We start from the raw sequence: 16267 nt of genomic DNA on the forward strand, positions 1-16267 counted from the left end.
GAAATTCTGAGAATCACTGACCCCCCCCCCCCAAAAAGGTCTGTGTCTCATTCCATAAAACTGGAATGAAGTAAGTGGGGTGGAGAAGAAAGACCAAATTCTTCTTTTAACTTAAATTCTTAGAGTTGCTCTTTAAAAGAAGCTGCTTCTCGTACCCTTTTTTTGAGTAGCTGGCTGATTCCTACGCAAGAGTAGGCAATACTTTTATAGACCACTAAAATAATAATAATATAATCTGCTAGCTTTCGTTGATCGGGAGCAACCACTTCATCAGGCATGTTATGTGACAAGCGTAACACTAAAAATATACATATAATACAACCTACAATTTGCGCTTTGTGATGACCACACAGATCCCTTTTCTTTCAACCATCAATTCCCGTCGTCGTCTTACGCTGGCGTACCGCAAGGCCTTTTGATAGAATCGTAGAGTTGGAAGAGGTCTATAAGGCCATCGGGTCCAACCCCCTGTTCAAGGCAGGAGTCCAAATCAAAGCAGATCAGACAGAGAGTGGTCCACTATTCCCTTCAATGCCTCCAGCAGTGGAGCCCTCACCCCCTCCTGAGGCCATTTGTTCTGTCGTACTCCTCTAACAGTTAAGAAGTTTTTCCTGATATTCAACCGATATCTGGCTTCCTGTGGCTTGAGCCCATGGTTGTTGCGTGTCCTGCCAGTCTGGCATGATGGAGAACAGATCTTGCTCCTCCTCTGTGTGACAAGTATTTGGACATTGCTATCCTATCTCCCCTCTTTTCTTCTTTTCTCAAGATGCCCGATTCTTTCAGTCTTTGGCACCAAATTCCTGCAAGTTGCAAGGTCAGCGTGGTTTATGGTGCCCCGAATCTCACAAGGGTCCTGCCGCCCCCCCTTTCCTTCCCAAAGTGCCCGGTGCTAGATTTCTCATTCCCGTCTTCCTTGAGCCGCCACTCCCGGGGCTGTGAAGCAAAGCTGATTGTGAAGGGCGCCTGTGACTGCCGCGCTGCGGCAAGCGCCTCCGCTAATCCCAGATAATGTGGCCAACCGGCGGCCTTAAGCAGAAAACCCTCCGTGCGTGAGTGCCTTTCAAGGGCACACAGTATTTCTTTCTAGCAAACGATGGGGAGCTCATCTTGCCGCAAGGTGTTCATCAAGAAGCCGTGCCAGGCAGCTTCGTTTAGATGGTCTGCTCCCTTGATTCCTTGAATCGCTTTGTATTTGATTAGAATGTTTAGTATATTATGTCAATAAACCAAGGCTGATTCCACAATCTACAGACATTCTGCAGTCTGTCTTCCTTCCTTCTTTCCCTCCCTCTCTCCTTCCTTCCTCCTATCCTTCCTCCTATCCTTCCTTCCTCCCATCCTTCCTCCCTTTCTTCCTCCCATCCTTCCTTCCTTCCTCCCACCCATCCTCCCTCCCTCCCTCCCTCTCTCCTTCCTTCCTTCCTCCCATCCTTCCTTCCTTCCTCCCTCTCTCCTTCCTTCCTCCCATCCTTCCTCCCTCCCTCTCTCCTTCCTTCCTTCCTCCCATCCTTCCTCCCATCCTTCCTTCCTTCCTCCCTCCCTCCCTCTCTCCTTCCTTCCTTCCTTCCTTCCACCCATCCTTCCACCCATCCTTCCTCCCTCTCTCCTTCCTTCCTTCCTTCCTTCCTTCCTTCCTTCCTCCCATCCTTCCTTCCTCCCATCCTTCCTTCCTTCCTTCCTTCCTTCCTTCTCTCCCTCCCTCCCATTTTTCTTAAAATGTTATTGCAATATTTAACATATTACATCAGTAAGCTAGCACTGGTGCTACAACTTGCAATATTCTACCATTTCTGTCTCTCTCTCTCTCTAAAGGAATGGCTTTTGACTCCCCCAAATTATGTGCCTCCAAGACTATTGCTTTTTGCCCTTGGTTTTAATTATAGGGTTTTTTTCTTTCTCTATTCTTTTTATCCCGTGCCAGCATAATGAATGAGGACAAAAAACGTCCCATGCTGTTTTCTCTCAAACCATGATGACTCGAAGCAAACATGACATTCTCTGGTTATCTGTTAGGTTCGCTCCCTTTGGGAAAGAGATTAGAAGTCTTGGCGGGTTTAGTAAATAAGAGTATATCCCACCAAACTCCACCCCAGTGACAGCCCTACAAACCTTCCGTATACCTAGTGGGGTTCAGGAAATACCTAATCATTTACTTAATATAATTCCCCTCCCCATACTAAGTAACTATTTGCCCCCATATCCAGGAATTTCAACCACGTGGTGTTTAAAAAGTGCTTGAAAATGAAGTACGCCTGTTTCCAAGCAAGATAACTGCTGGATAGCTCAATGTTTAGTTAATTGGTTTTGGAGCCAGAGGTTGGGAGTTTGATTCCCTACAGGGCCTATAAGAAAGAAGAGCCAGCCTGGGTGGCCTTGGGCAAGCTGCACAGTCTCAGAGAAAGGGAATGGCAAACCACTTTGGAGCCGGCTGGATAGTTTAGGGAATTAGGTATCTAGCTGCAAAACCCAAGGTTGGGAGTTCGATTCCCTGCTGGGCCTATAAGAGAGCCAGCCTGGGTGGTCTTGGGCCCGCTGCAGAGTCCCAGGGCCCCCCCCCAGAAGAAGGGAAAGGCCAACCACTTCTGAGTATTCTCTGTCTCAAAAACCCTGAAAAAGGGCCATCATAAGTCAGAATGGACTTGATGGCGCATGATGAATATACTTTTGCTCCCATGCCCAGTTTTACCAGCTCCGCCACAACTTTTTCCGCTTACCTAGCCCTTATTAACAGCTTCCATGCGCAGACTTGGCAAACGATTTAAGCAGAACCCCTTTTCCCTTCCCCGAACGGCAGACGATGGGGCGAGAAGAGGATGCAGCATTGCTCCTGGCCAATATTGAGATGCAGATCACATCCATGTGCTGAATTTCCCCCCCCTCCTCCCCGCCCTGCGCCATGCGCAAGGGAAGAGCTGAGCAAAAGAATCGGACTTTGGATTCTTCCAGATTTCCCATGCCGAAAGTCCCACCACCACCCCCTGGGAGCTGGGGACAAAATTTCTCTTGATTTGGCTGGCGCAGAGTCTCGGGGGTCGCTGGGGAGAAACAGCGGGAGGATCAAAAAATAAATAAATCATGAAACAGACCCTGTCGTTTGAGGAGGAATGGGTTTATGACATGTCTTCCCCTCACTCTCGTGATGATGATTTGCTGATTCATTTCTCTGGCTCTTCCCTGTATTGACTTTGGGAATAAATCCAGCAGCACTCGATGAAGCTGGCAGATTTACAATGCGACAAAACAAATTATAGAGTTATTACGGAGAAGCCCATGTGAATACCATCTCAGATGGTTTAAGGGGTGCCTTCGTCCTGCCTTGAGGGGTGCATGAGGTCCCTCAAAGGTCCTGGGCATAACTTTTGTGAGTGTCCATATTGCCAGGAAAGAAAGAGGGACAGAATTAGATGGTTATAGCCCCGGGAATCATCATCTTCATGATGTTAGAACTGCAAAGCTGGATGGGATCCAATAAATCATCACATCCAGCCCCCTGTCAAAGAAATCCAGTGGGGGGAATCGAACTCCCCACCAGACCTTGAGCTATCCAGCAGTTGAGCATCAAAGGGGCCAAGTTCTCAATTTTAAGGCTGTTTTCATTGGAGGATTAAAAAAAACTTTTTCTCCCCTTCACTTCCAGTTCCAAAAAAGGAAAGGGTTAAAAGGTTGGTACGAAATGGGAGGGTTCAGACCCTCAACAACTTCCCCCCCCCGCCACTCCTGTGTCTGAAAATACCTTCTGTTTGACAATCTGTCAAATCAAATTCTGCTTTTGAAAATTAAGTTAAAATTAAAATAATAATAATAATAATAATAATAATAATAATAATAATAATAATAATAATAATAATAATAATAATAATAATAATAATAATAATAATAATAATAATAATAATAATAATAATAATAATAATAAACCAGACCTTAAGAAAGGAGAGTAGGAATCATAGGGTAATGGAGTTGGAAGGGGCCTATAAGGTCATCTAGTCCAACCCCCTGCTCAAGGCAGGAATCTAAGTCAAAACAAATCTGACGGATGGCTGTCTGATTTTACTCTTGAATGCCTCGAGGGTCGAAGCGCTCACCGCCTCCCAAGAGCATAGGTTCCATTGTCGCACTGCTCCAACAGTTAGAACATTTTTTTTATATATTCAAGTGAAATCTGGTCTTCTTGTAACATGAACCCATTGTGATATGTCCTGCAGTCTGGGATGACTGAGAACAGATCCTGTCCCTCTTCTGTATGACAATTTAACACTGCAGATTTCCCACCCAGCACACAATTCCCAGAGCCCCTGATTCCCAGTGTGATGTTGTGGGACAGAGTCTCTGGAGAAGAGGGTTCAAATCTGGATTCTCGAAGGCTTTCAAGGGTTCACATCCCCACTTAGCCATAGTAAATTCACTTGGAGATTCAAACCGGTTAAATCACCTCGGAAATCCCTCCCTGACCTTGAAAACCCGCTTGAAGTGGCCAGAAGTAGATTCCATCTTGACATCACAAAAAACACACACACTTTTTAATGGGCCGCTCCTGTAGCAACTTCTGAACGGCTTCTTTTGGGTTTTTTTAGTACATTATCAGAAGATCATCCACCGAGACATCAAGCCGTCCAACCTGCTTCTGGGGGATGACGGCCATGTGAAAATCGCCGATTTCGGGGTGAGCAACCAGTTTGAGGGGAACGACGCCCAGCTCTCTAGCACTGCGGGGACCCCCGCCTTCATGGCCCCTGAAGCCATTTCAGATTCGGGGAAGAGCTTCAGCGGGAAGGTAGACGCCTCTTTCTCTCTTTTATTTTCTGCCTGTTAAATTTTGCCTTTCTTTCAGCGAATTCAGGGTGTTCTGGGCCGTTTGCCTTCTCCCTATTTTCTCCTCATAGCAACCTTATGAGGTAGGCCAGGTGAAGGGATGACGACTCTTTCAAGTTCATCGAGCAGGTTTTCTTACCGAGTAGCAGAAAAGTGACTCCTCTAAGGCCTGCCCTGTCCGTGGTTCCTAACCATGTGCCCCCCCCAGATGTTCTTAAGACTTACAACTCCCAGAAATCCAGGCCGGCACAGCTCGGGTTAAAGGCTTCTGGGAGTTTGAGTCGTAGCTGGTAGTTCATGCCAAATTAATGATTCGCTGATCTTCAGAGTAGCCACAAAGGGGTCTCTGCTGCTTTTCTTCTGAAGCTTGTCAGGCTGAGGAAGTGAGAGATTCTGGGTCACATAACTCATAGGATTTGAGCCGGGAACTCTCACTTCTCCGTCTGCTCTCAGATTCACAGGAAAGAGGTCAAGCTCAGTTTTAAAAAAAAGTGAGGTTAAAATTAGTAGTGCAAGAATCTCAGCATGACAATTCCTACCCATCAGGAGAGTTCAGACATGCAGTGATGGCTGGACCAGACCGTAGGAGTAATCAAGGAGCAGGTTTTTGGTAAAGTTCAAGACAGGCTGGCAGCTCTAAAGTCCCGAGGAAAAGTGGGAAGCCTATGGGTGGGCTCACATCACAGTCCCTGCAGCTGAGAGGGGAAATAGAAGGATATCTTGAATTCCATACTGTAACATTTCGTTGCAGCTCACACGTGTCTGACGAGCTGAGCCACTTTCAGACGCCCACCCTCTGACGTCTTCCACACACTCCGGTACCTCAGAAATGTCGTATTGCTCACCTTGCCTAATTAATTTCGTGTGGTTGCTTCTTTTCAGGCCCTGGACGTCTGGGCGATGGGAATCACACTCTTTTGCTTTGTGTATGGAAAGGTCAGCATTGTTATTAAAGGGGGAGCATGGTTTGGGGGCTGAGGAAGCGGGGCGGGGAGTCTAAGGCAGGGCTGCCCACATTCACAAGACAACTTATTTCCCAAACGCCCTGTACGTGGGACTCCGCACTCTGGATTCATCATTAAGTGTCATGGAACAGGGTGAAAAGGGTGGGAAGTGTCAGAACCAAGACAGCTCTTTCTTATTCATTCCTCTTGACTCACAAGAGGAACAAAATCAGGCAGGAAGCACCCATAAACATGAAGTAATTCAGTAACTAAGCACTGAATCCAACAAGTAACTAAACATTGAATCCAACAAGTAACTAAAAGTAACTTAGCAATAACTTCAGTAAATAACTAATTAAGCAGTACATTAAAGATGACACTAAATAACTAAGTAATTAACTTAGCATTAATTAATTAGTTGTGCCTTAGTTTTGTGTCTATCCTGTAGTGATGAAGAATCTTTGGCCCACAAGCCTAGTCTGGTCCATGGAGATTTGCAGTCCCATTGTTGATGTGGTTGAGATGGTCCATGGAGATTCTGGTTATGAGAAAGGGGCGCTCTTCCTGTTCGGAGAGACGAGCAAATCTCCAATGATTGGGATATCAATAAGGCACAGATTTGAAAACATAACAATGAATGGAAAGAAAGATCCGAAGAGGAACTGGCCAAAAATTCTTCAGTCAGTTGACTGGGGATTCTGGGAATTGTAGTGCTTTTTAAAAAAATCATCCCTTTCCAGAGCTGTATTTCCAGGCTTCTTAAGGGGGCAGAGATAGTTACAGAAATTTTCATCCGTAATGGAAGCAGAGTTTGGGCTTCTCCCGATTAGAAAAGATTCACAATCATTGCTTTGTTTTTCAGTGTCCTTTTATGGATGACTTTATCCTGGCTCTTCACAACAAGATTAAAAACAAGCCTGTAGAGTTCCCGGAAGAGTAAGTAAACTTTGCACGGGAGTATGAACAAATCTCTCACGTACTTCGAAAGCTCTGTTATGGTTGCTAGAAGTCGGTTCCGGTTTTATGGTTCGTAACAGGCAGAATAAAGAGGCATTGTAGATGAAAAACGAGGTGTGATCTTTGGTGTTTAGGACTGCCCTTCCCGAAACTGTCCAAAAATTCTGGCAGTTGCAGGCCATAAATCTGCACCCTGTAGGTTTTGTTCCCCTGGAGAAGGGCTTTCATGTTATTTATCTGCATCATTGGCTTCTTCAGTCTGTGCTTCCAGTTGTTGATTTTAGAAACAGAAAGGTGTTACAATGCTTCCTAGCCCTGGTGGTTGCTGTTCTTGACACCCAGAAGCCGAAGCTCAATTGCCTTCACTCAGGATGTTCTATCCTCACTTGGTATTGTCTTAAAGCCAAATTGGAGTGAGATCAAACCTGCCCGTCCCTCCATCATTTGAAAATCTCGAGGTGTTTTTTATTCTCATGCTACCATTAACTTGTAGAAGGAGGTAACAGTGGGTGATCCCTTTTACTGGACCACTAGAAAAGCAAACAAGGGGGAAGAGTGGTACTGACCTACCAGATGGGCGGGATACAAATCAAATAAATAAAATAAATAAATAAAATAAATTCATGGACAGTTCACTTTGTCAGGCTAAGCACCACCACTTGATGCAGAAGAATTGTAGACAGGGATCGCAAACCTCTCCAAACAGACTTAGCACATAAATCTGCCATCAATTTTTGGGGATGTGTGTCTACAGTTTCTCTGCATTATCCATACGGGGTGGTGTCAAGCCTGAAAAAGTGGGATTCTCTCCATGAAAGCTTGCCATATGTTTGATTTTTTTCCCCCCTGTGGTTCATTAAAAGGCACCGCCCGCTCTTACATTGGTGTGATCTTAAGGACAAAAACAGCCTTTTCCGAATTCCTTCTTGTAGAAGGATGGTGCTGTTTTGGCTGCGCCGACATTCGCACTCTTAGCCTTTCGTCTAGCTAGCCTAATCTTGGGTCCCCACGTGGTCCTGGACTACAACTCCCAGAAATCCTGGGCAGCACATCTTGGGCTGAAGGCTTCTGGGAGTTGTAGTCCAAGAGCCTCTAGGGACCCAAGATTAAGCGAGATAGACGAAGCATCCAACTCCATAGCACGCAGCTTCCTGTGTTTATAACAAGAGAAATCTCTCATCTTTAGGGAGCTGAAGTTTTTCTGGCAGATCATTTTGCCGTTTCCCCCCCAGATCCTGGGCGTTTTGCCCGCCTTCTCCCATCTCGTCATATATTTAAGTTTATTAGTCAGCTGGCGAGTGACTTTTTCTCTCCCGCTTCCCCAGGAGGGATTGGGTTTTAATGGGCCAACTGGGTCATGCGGCATAACCTTTTCCTTCCTTCCTCACATCGCCTGGGGTAATAAACTCTCCCTGCTTGGCTTATTTTGACATCCTCCTGACCTTCCCTCTGCCATCTGAAAGCACCTCTCTGCTCATTAGTGTGGGATAAAGGAGAGAAAGGATGATGGCACATTGACTCCGTGTTTAAATGAAGCCCATTAATTTTATAAAGCCGGTAAGAGAACTAGGGAGAGAGTAGGAGAGAGCTGTGATTTCATTTCCTCAGATGTGGAGAGAAACCAGTCTGTCACAAATTTACTCAGCACCCTCGCTTGTCAGATTTTCTAGGGTTATAATTGCCATCCTTCTGCATTCTGGGAGGCCTACCAAACCTACAGACACCTTTAGTTAGTTACGTGCCATCAAATCGGAACCAACTTATAGCGGCCCTAATATGGCTCCCAAGGTAAGTGAGATATTTAAGGAGTGTTTTTCACTAGTTCCACCCAGTGAGCTTCCATGGCTGCGAGGACTTGAATCCAGATCTCCAGAGTCCTCGTCCATCGCTCTATCCGCTACACCAGTGGTCCCCAACCTTGGGCCTCCAGATCTTCTTGGACTTCAACTCCCAGAAATCCTGGCCAGCAGAGGTGGTGGTGAAGGTTTCTGGGAGTTGTAGTCCAAGAACATCTGGAGGCCCAAGGTTGGGGACCACTGCACTACACCACACTGGGGACCTCATAAACAAAACGGAAGTTCCCAGCTAGCACTGGGGCAGGAACAGGAAGCTTGGGTGGGGCTAGGCCTAGCTTGGCCTCAGGGCCTTCCATTGAAGGCCTTTCTTCCAGGTGAGCCACATGGAGGTGAGTGTAAGGTGTCTGTAGGGGAGGTAGAAAAACCACCACACCACCCCCTGAATGGAGAATTGCAGTATTTGAAGGCCAGAAAATCTGAAAATCCCATCCCTGTGGTTTATGTATTCACCCCTGATGTTCATAGGTCAAGAAGAAAAACTGTTGCAATAATGTACCATTTCGGTATATTTTTTAAAATTTCCATTTCATTCTGGGTTGAAGGGCTCTGTGGCTTCCCAAACAAGACGATGATGATCCCGGAGAGAGTCTTTTTTTTGGGGGGGGGGAGGTCAAGCAGCAGCGGGGTGTAACGGTTAGAGCACAGATGAGCAAGATCAGAGCACTTTAGGTAACAAACTCCAGAGGTTCTTGAACTACATCTCCCAGAAATCCTGGGAGTTGTAATCCAGGAATATCTAGGGACCCAATGTGGGGAGCTATAACTTCCTTTTTATTGTAACTAGAGTCCAGGAAACATGAGTGGTACATTCCTAGTTTGAACAAAGTAGTAAATGTTGGCTTTTGGTTGCTTCTGTCCTCATCAAGTGTTTCCGGTTTTCTTTCCACCAGGCCCTGGATCAGTGATGAGCTCAAGGATCTGATTCTGAAGATGCTGGAGAAAAACCCTGAAACCCGGATAACTGTCCCTGAAATTAAGGTAAGTGTGGCAGTGTGGACTTTTAGTTTAGATACAAGGGGCACCACCTAAACAGCCCCAAAGCTTATGGTCTATGGAATATGGTTTCCAACATTATGGAATATGGTTTCCTAAATATTTCATTCACGCCAATATGTTTAGTGGATCAGGGGTATTAAAAGAGAAATAAGACAAACTACATCAGTTCAGCGCTTAGTGGATCAGGGGTATTAAAAGAGGAATAAGACAAACTACATCAGTTCAGCGCTGTAGCACTAATGGTCTGTCATGACGATCTCCGTTGTCTATCTTGTCCCTCTGTAGCTGCATCCTTGGGTAACCAAGTTTGGAGATGACCCACTTCCTTTAGAGGAGGAGCACTGCACCATTGTGGAAGTCACTGAAGAGGAAGTGAAGAATTCGGTCAAGACAATCCCTAGTTTACCTGCCGTGGTGGGTAGCTTTCTTGCACAGTGTTTCAATGCACCATGGGTCAAGCTGGCCCTCTTGTCCAGTTTATGTAGAGGTGTGTGTGTGTATGTGTGTGTGTCGAACTGACCAGTTAAGCATTTGCTGGGAACTAACCCATTGCAAACTTGCTTCAAAGTAATTAGTTATAAACTTGCTTGGAAGCAGTTGCAAAACTCTTTGGAACTTAATAGTTACAAGCGTACATGGAAGTAACTAGTTATAGACATGTTTGGAAGTAACTAGTTACAAACTTGCTAGGTGCAAATAATGCATTATGTGCAATCAGTTCCTAAGAACAGCGACATTAATTGTATTAGAACAAGGATGATTCCTTCTACCGCACTATACTTACTTTTTAGTTACTTAGGTAGTTATGGAGTATGACTTCACTCAACGGCATGAGAAGAATACGAAAGAGTTGATTCCATTACTACTGTTTCAGAATGGTTTTCATTGAGTTTTGACTTGAGGCAGGCTCAGTTTTTTGCTACGAAATCAACTCATCCCTTAAAAAAAGGGGGTCTCATTTACAAATCCATAGGATGTGTTTTTCTCCCTGAAATCAATCTGTTTTCCTGATTTCTTTCTTTTTTTGTTCCCCTAAGATTTTAGTGAAAGCCATGCTGAGGAAACGCTCCTTTGGCAACCCCTTCGAGGCTCAAGGCCGACGCGAGGAAAGATCCATGTCAGCGCCGGGAGATTTACTAATGTACGTATCTTCCTCGTTAAGCGCGATCAAGTCTTTTCTGAATTATAGTGACCCTACGAGGCTTTTGAACGTATGGAAGATGTTCACTTTCCTATGGCCGCTTCCCCAGAGAGTTTCCATGGCCGAACCGGGATTCGAACCCAGATCCCCTGAGTCCTCGTCCATCACTCTATCCACTCCACCACACTGTCTGTTCTGTAACTCTACACCCATTTTTTTGTTTTGTGTTTGCTGGCATGATTTCCAACCCTGTGCTTCTATGACTAGAACGATTCCATGGAATAATAAAGACATTGGATACATCCTATGGGTTTTTTTGGTAGAAGGACTTTCTGCTCTACCTTTAATTTGCCTTCAAGTCAATTCTGATTGGGGGGGGGGAATACACGGAAGTGGTTTACCTTTCCCTTCCTCGGGGGAGTGTGTTTGGAGAGAACCTTGTTTGCGTGAGATTGCATTATGACTTAGAAGATGTGGCTTGCTAAGTCAAAGCAAAGACCGATTTCGGATCTGTTCACTGATGGGAAATAAATAACCTGGGGATTTCCCTGCAGCCTACCTACTTTCCCAGATGGGAAGGCAGTTGAGTCCATGGTGGGGGTAGTAAAATCCCCATGTTATCAGTCCATCATTCAGTCATAGGGGCCCCTATGCACTCTCCTTGCGATTGGGTTTTTCAGGGTGTTTTCCTCCACACAGCAGAAGTACTGGAGAAACTAAGTGTGGCTAGTGGACGTGGGACTAGATGATGAATCAGAGCTCTGCCTCCTGAGCCAGTGGAGGAGACTGGCTCCAATTCCATGGGAGCAGCAAACCCACTCCAGGTTTTTGTGTGAGCTTACAAGAGCTGTCCATGGTGCTGAATCTCCGAGTTCACTCCATGGTTTGGCTGGAACTTCACACAAGGTATGCTAGACGCTGGGCCCTAAGCATGTCCTTGGGAAGCTCTCGTAAAGTTCAGACTAAAACATGGAGTGGATTAGGGCTTCCTCAAAAGTGGAGCCAACAGACTCTCCAGCACCAAGTCCGTCTGACTGAGAAGAAACTCCGGATTGAGCCATCTGTTGAAGGCGTTGGTTCTTTTGTCTGCCCTGATGGATTCCCAAGTCTAGATTCTGCTTCCTCGTCATTTATTTCATTCTTTTGTCCCACCTCCATCAGAAATGTTATTCCCTCTGCTTGGCTCTGCCTAATGCTGTCCTTTTGCTCTCATGCATGCATGTAATCTTATTATCGGGTTGTTTTTTTCTGTCCCCCGCCCCTCTTTTTTTCATCCCTTGTTTCCAGGCACGGTTTTCGGTTAAGCCCTTCCGTTTATTTGCACCCATCTTTAAGGTAACTCATGTCTGTGTTCCTGCCGCGTGCGGTGGGATCACCCCTTCCCCCATCCATAAATTTGTGGTGCCTGTAAATTTGTGAATAGAATGTGCTACCTATATTCTTAGATAATTAAGTTTGTTTCAGTTGTGTGGTGCTAAATATTCATTCAAGACGTCCCCTCCACTATCAGTCTTCATCCTCTCTGTTGTCTATTTCTCTCATCCTTGGCTTTCTAATATTTTTAAATTTATTTTTTTCTTATTTTGATATATTAAATTTTAAATCTTGTGTCTCAAAGATTACTGAGGTTAAGAGGACTCAGATCCCAGAACTGTTTATTTCTTTAATTGGTTCCATTCCTATCCTGCCAGTTAGCTGAAGGAGCTGTGTAGGATGTTCATTCCTAGTTTAGCCTCACGACAACCCTGTGAGGTAGAACAGAGAGAACGTGCGAGGCATTGGGGGGGGTGCGGGGAGAGGTTGAATGTTATTTACCCGGTGAATTTGCTTCTGTCCGTTACGTGCAGAAAACAAGGAAGCCGGGAAGCGATCAAAGATCCCCACCTGCCTGATGTGGACGAAGACGAGACAACTTCTTGAAGCTCTGAGCATGTCATGGAGCAATTCTTCAGTTGCTGCTGTTACTGTCACTGTTGTAACCGGTGGTGTTGTCTTGCACGCCATGCTGTTTCCATCAACCAAAGTTTTTGACTTGCAGGAGGAGAAAAGGGGTGTGTGTGTCAAACTAGATGGGGAGAAGGTTGCGTATTCCCAGCAAGTAACGCATTTTCTTCCCCATCGACCATCAGATTTCCTGACGGATGTATGCCTCACCAATCCCATTGGCAAATTTAAGTCTTTGCTTAAGTTCCAGTAACCAATCACAGAGCACGGTGCTTGAGGGGAAGACCCAAAGGGAAAGGAAAAATGGGTGGTTGGACAAACAGATGTCGTTTGCCAGTTGGAGGAGCACCTCTTCCTCACACGGGCTAAGCGTATCATCTAGTTTGATTCCAAGAGAGAGGTCCATCTGCACTGTACGTAGGATTGAAGGGAATGAAGAGATAAAAATGATGCCCCGATTGGTGGAACAAGTAAAGATACATAGGACAGTGGCTTCTCTATGCCCTGGGCGTATGCATTCATTCACATTGCAAGGTTTCGTGTGGCGTGCCTCATTTTCCAATAGTGTTTCGTGTTGTGTTTATGTGATTAACGCACTCTGGTGATTAGAGTGACGAACGCACATCTCTTTGGTAAAGGTAGCCAAATGTTCTTTGTTTAAGGAACTGCTCAGTTAAAGCCACCCTGTTTTCCAATTTTACCCTGTAAGATAGGCAAATCAGGCTCGCCGTGTTTGCGCTCTGGGGGCTGCGCCGATTCTTGCGGGCGGTGGCGAGAGCTCCTGGCTCTGATCACTTCGTTAGGACAGGCCTCCGCGGCTAATGACCTGGCTCCTGGAGGCTCCTAGATAGGTCCCCCAGACCACAATCCTATGCCCGGGGGGGGGGGGGGGAAGAACCTAAGACATAACACGCGACCCATATGTTGCTGGCATTCGAGAATTAGAAGGGATCTAAAAAGGGCACCCCTTAAAACCATTGCTTGGGATCACACACTTTGCTGCTTGTGTATTAGTGTCGTAACTGTGCCTTAATTATTATTTTAAGCATTTCAAGGACCCCAACGCAAGGCTGAGTATCCATGATTTGATGTGTTTCGGGGAGGGGGGCGTTTTGCTGCTTTGAAGCCTCCCCCCTCCCGGTGCCTGTTCTGTGTCTGTATTTTACATCTCTCTCTTGTGCTCAGATTAACAATATATGTATATGTGTATATATAAATCTCTCGCGCTCGTCGCCCTAAAAAAACCGAAAGCTTGAGGCCAGCTTGTTGTAAATAATGTATGATGAACAGAGAGCCTATTTTTGAGGGGGGGGGATTTCTTTTTGCATGTTTTTTACTCTTTAAAAGAATGAAGAGTGGAAATGCCAATTAAAAAAAAACATCCTTGGAGTAAAAACCACTGGCAGAGTTGTGTGTTGATGATGGGCGGTGCCGTGAAATCCTGCGAAGGGTGGGGGTCCTCGGCCACCAGATTGGGGGGCAGGAAAGGGGGCGGCCACCGTAACCTCCCTCCGCTCTTCCCCTGTGCTTAAAGAGATGGACAGATGGACTGAGGGCATTTATTAAGAATCATCAGGTCTGTCAATTCAATTCTGACTTAAGGCAATCCTTTCCTGGGTTTTCCAGGTCGTTAATAATCAAAACTGTTTTACCGGTCCATTCCACTAGGGGCACCCTGGGACAGTGCAGCTTGCCCAAGGCTACACAGGCTGGATATTCTCCAAGGACGCCCTGTGGGGAATCAAACTCCCAACCTTTGGCTCCATCGCCACAGGCCCTAAACCACTGAGCTATCCAGCCAGCTCAGAAGGGGTTTCCCATTCCCTTGTTCCAGGGGTATCCCCGGGACTGTGCAGCTTGCCCAAGGCTACCCAGGCTGGCTCTTCTCCCAGTGGGGAATCGAACCCCTGGCCTAAACCAGCCAGAGACCTCAACCACTCTGCTACTCCGTTCAATACAGTGGAATCTTTTATGTGGTTTACATAAAATCTCTGCGATGGCCAGAATCTTTCCAGCTACTGCTGTAAATTTCAGTGGCGTACATTTCCGCTAGCTAGCATTTCGCCGTTTGTCTCGTTTGCCCATCGTGTGGATTGGAGGTACGATGCTGGATAGAAGTGACGACTTATTAACGAGCATTATTTTGCTGCTATGATTTATGCCCTTGCACTTAACGCCACCAGCTTCGTTAACCGCTAGGATCCTGGCTGGGGAAGTATGGAAGAATTTCAGAACTGCCCAGTTCCAATTTAGTGCAAGGAAGAATAGGACCATTAGATCAATGGCTTAATGACAAGTCAATCCTTATGTAAACAGTATTGAGTCAATGGGTCTACTCTCGCTGGGGAATCAGCAGCAGGATAGTGCTCTAAAAGCCCCAGGAAGATTTTTTAGATCCTCCGCACTTGGGATCAGATGGGTTTCCAGGCCAGAGAGGTGTTAACTCCCAGATGGGCCTGATCCACAGCGACTTTCCTTCGAGGAAGGACCCTGTCGGCAGGAGAAAAGCACCATCCTGGTGCCCTCTGCTGGACTGAAAGATTAATTTTTTTCCCTAACATGGACCACGTCCAGCCACAGGCAAAGAGCCGTGTCAGTTGTTTCAATGCACGGAAAACATAATTATAAATATTGTGGTCCTCTTGGGACTGTTCTTTCAAATGGAGGTTTCTGTGGAGTAGAATTCACTTCCTTGTGAAGCCATGAGAGCTTATGGCTCATCATATGCCATGTTTGTGTCAGCAGGCATACTTGGATTGTCTGACTTTAACAGAGGCAGTAATACCATCTATTCCCATCTTTTATTGGGCTTCCCTGTTTTCTCTGAACTTAGCTGCAATCCTCATTGTGGGGTGATGGGTTTCAAGGCCCTATAGGGAAAGGAGACACGTGGAAAGCTCATTTGTGATCCAAAAGGAGGTAAAAACCCTGCATACTTTTTTTCTGCTAACTCTGGATCGCTCCGTGGTTGAGGTCTCTGCCTGCAGAGACAGAGGTTATGGATTCGGTGATCCATAGGGACCCTTTCCAGTTGTGCAGTTCTAAAATTAGCTAACCACCAAGCTAACCAAGATTCAACCACCATCAAGCGGAGAAATGGTGCATCGGGAAGGAAAGCACAGATGCCCGGGGGGGGGGGGGGGGAGGAAATATTGCCGAATAATTCATGGAGAAAAACCTTTGCTCTTTCAAACTGTTTGTTCTCCTTCACTGAAGATTGACTCATGGTTAAACATTAGGTTTCTTCTCCTTGAGCAACTTATGTTCACGGATGAGAGAGGTCTCATCATTTCTCCCTAGGAGAACCATGACTGAAGGCCCCTGTAAGAATACAGGCGTGAATTCAACCGGTGATCCCCAACTTAAGTGGGCCACTGAATCCCTGGGACTTATGGACATGCAGATCAGCCATGCAGGGACTGATTCAACGAGTCTGATCCGGCTGATACTAGCGACTCGAACGATGCTTTAGGAAAGCTGCCTTACAGTAAAATCGCTGGTTTACACAGCACAATACTATATACACTATCGGGGGGGGGAATGGACACCCGCCCCGCAGCTGTTCTTAAACCCCTGGACCTAAAATGGTTAGAAACCAATGATTAATTTTATTTAAA

The 16267-nt window shown here is 46.0% G+C and overlaps 1 protein-coding gene across 2 annotated transcripts in view; it reads left to right on the forward strand.

The window, feature by feature from the left end:
* Window positions 1–14046, forward strand: part of CAMKK1 (calcium/calmodulin dependent protein kinase kinase 1) — a 55680-nt gene extending 41634 nt beyond the window's left edge. Inside the window, exons 10-16 of one of the 2 annotated variants that reach the window (XM_072978462.2) lie at window positions 4575–4774; window positions 5695–5748; window positions 6619–6692; window positions 9460–9547; window positions 9851–9979; window positions 10603–10706; window positions 12554–14046. In XM_072978462.2, the coding sequence (XP_072834563.2) occupies window positions 4575–4774; window positions 5695–5748; window positions 6619–6692; window positions 9460–9547; window positions 9851–9979; window positions 10603–10706; window positions 12554–12626 (722 nt within the window). In that variant the 3' untranslated portion in view covers window positions 12627–14046. Of the gene's footprint in view, window positions 1–4574; window positions 4775–5694; window positions 5749–6618; window positions 6693–9459; window positions 9548–9850; window positions 9980–10602; window positions 10707–11993; window positions 12355–12553 lie in introns of those variants that run through there. The other variant, XM_072978463.2, reaches the window with a different exon arrangement.
* Window positions 14047–16267: the final 2221 nt, after the last annotated feature.

This window comes from Pogona vitticeps, chromosome 7 (assembly GCF_051106095.1).
Source record: "Pogona vitticeps strain Pit_001003342236 chromosome 7, PviZW2.1, whole genome shotgun sequence".
Lineage (NCBI taxonomy): Eukaryota > Metazoa > Chordata > Lepidosauria > Squamata > Agamidae > Pogona > Pogona vitticeps.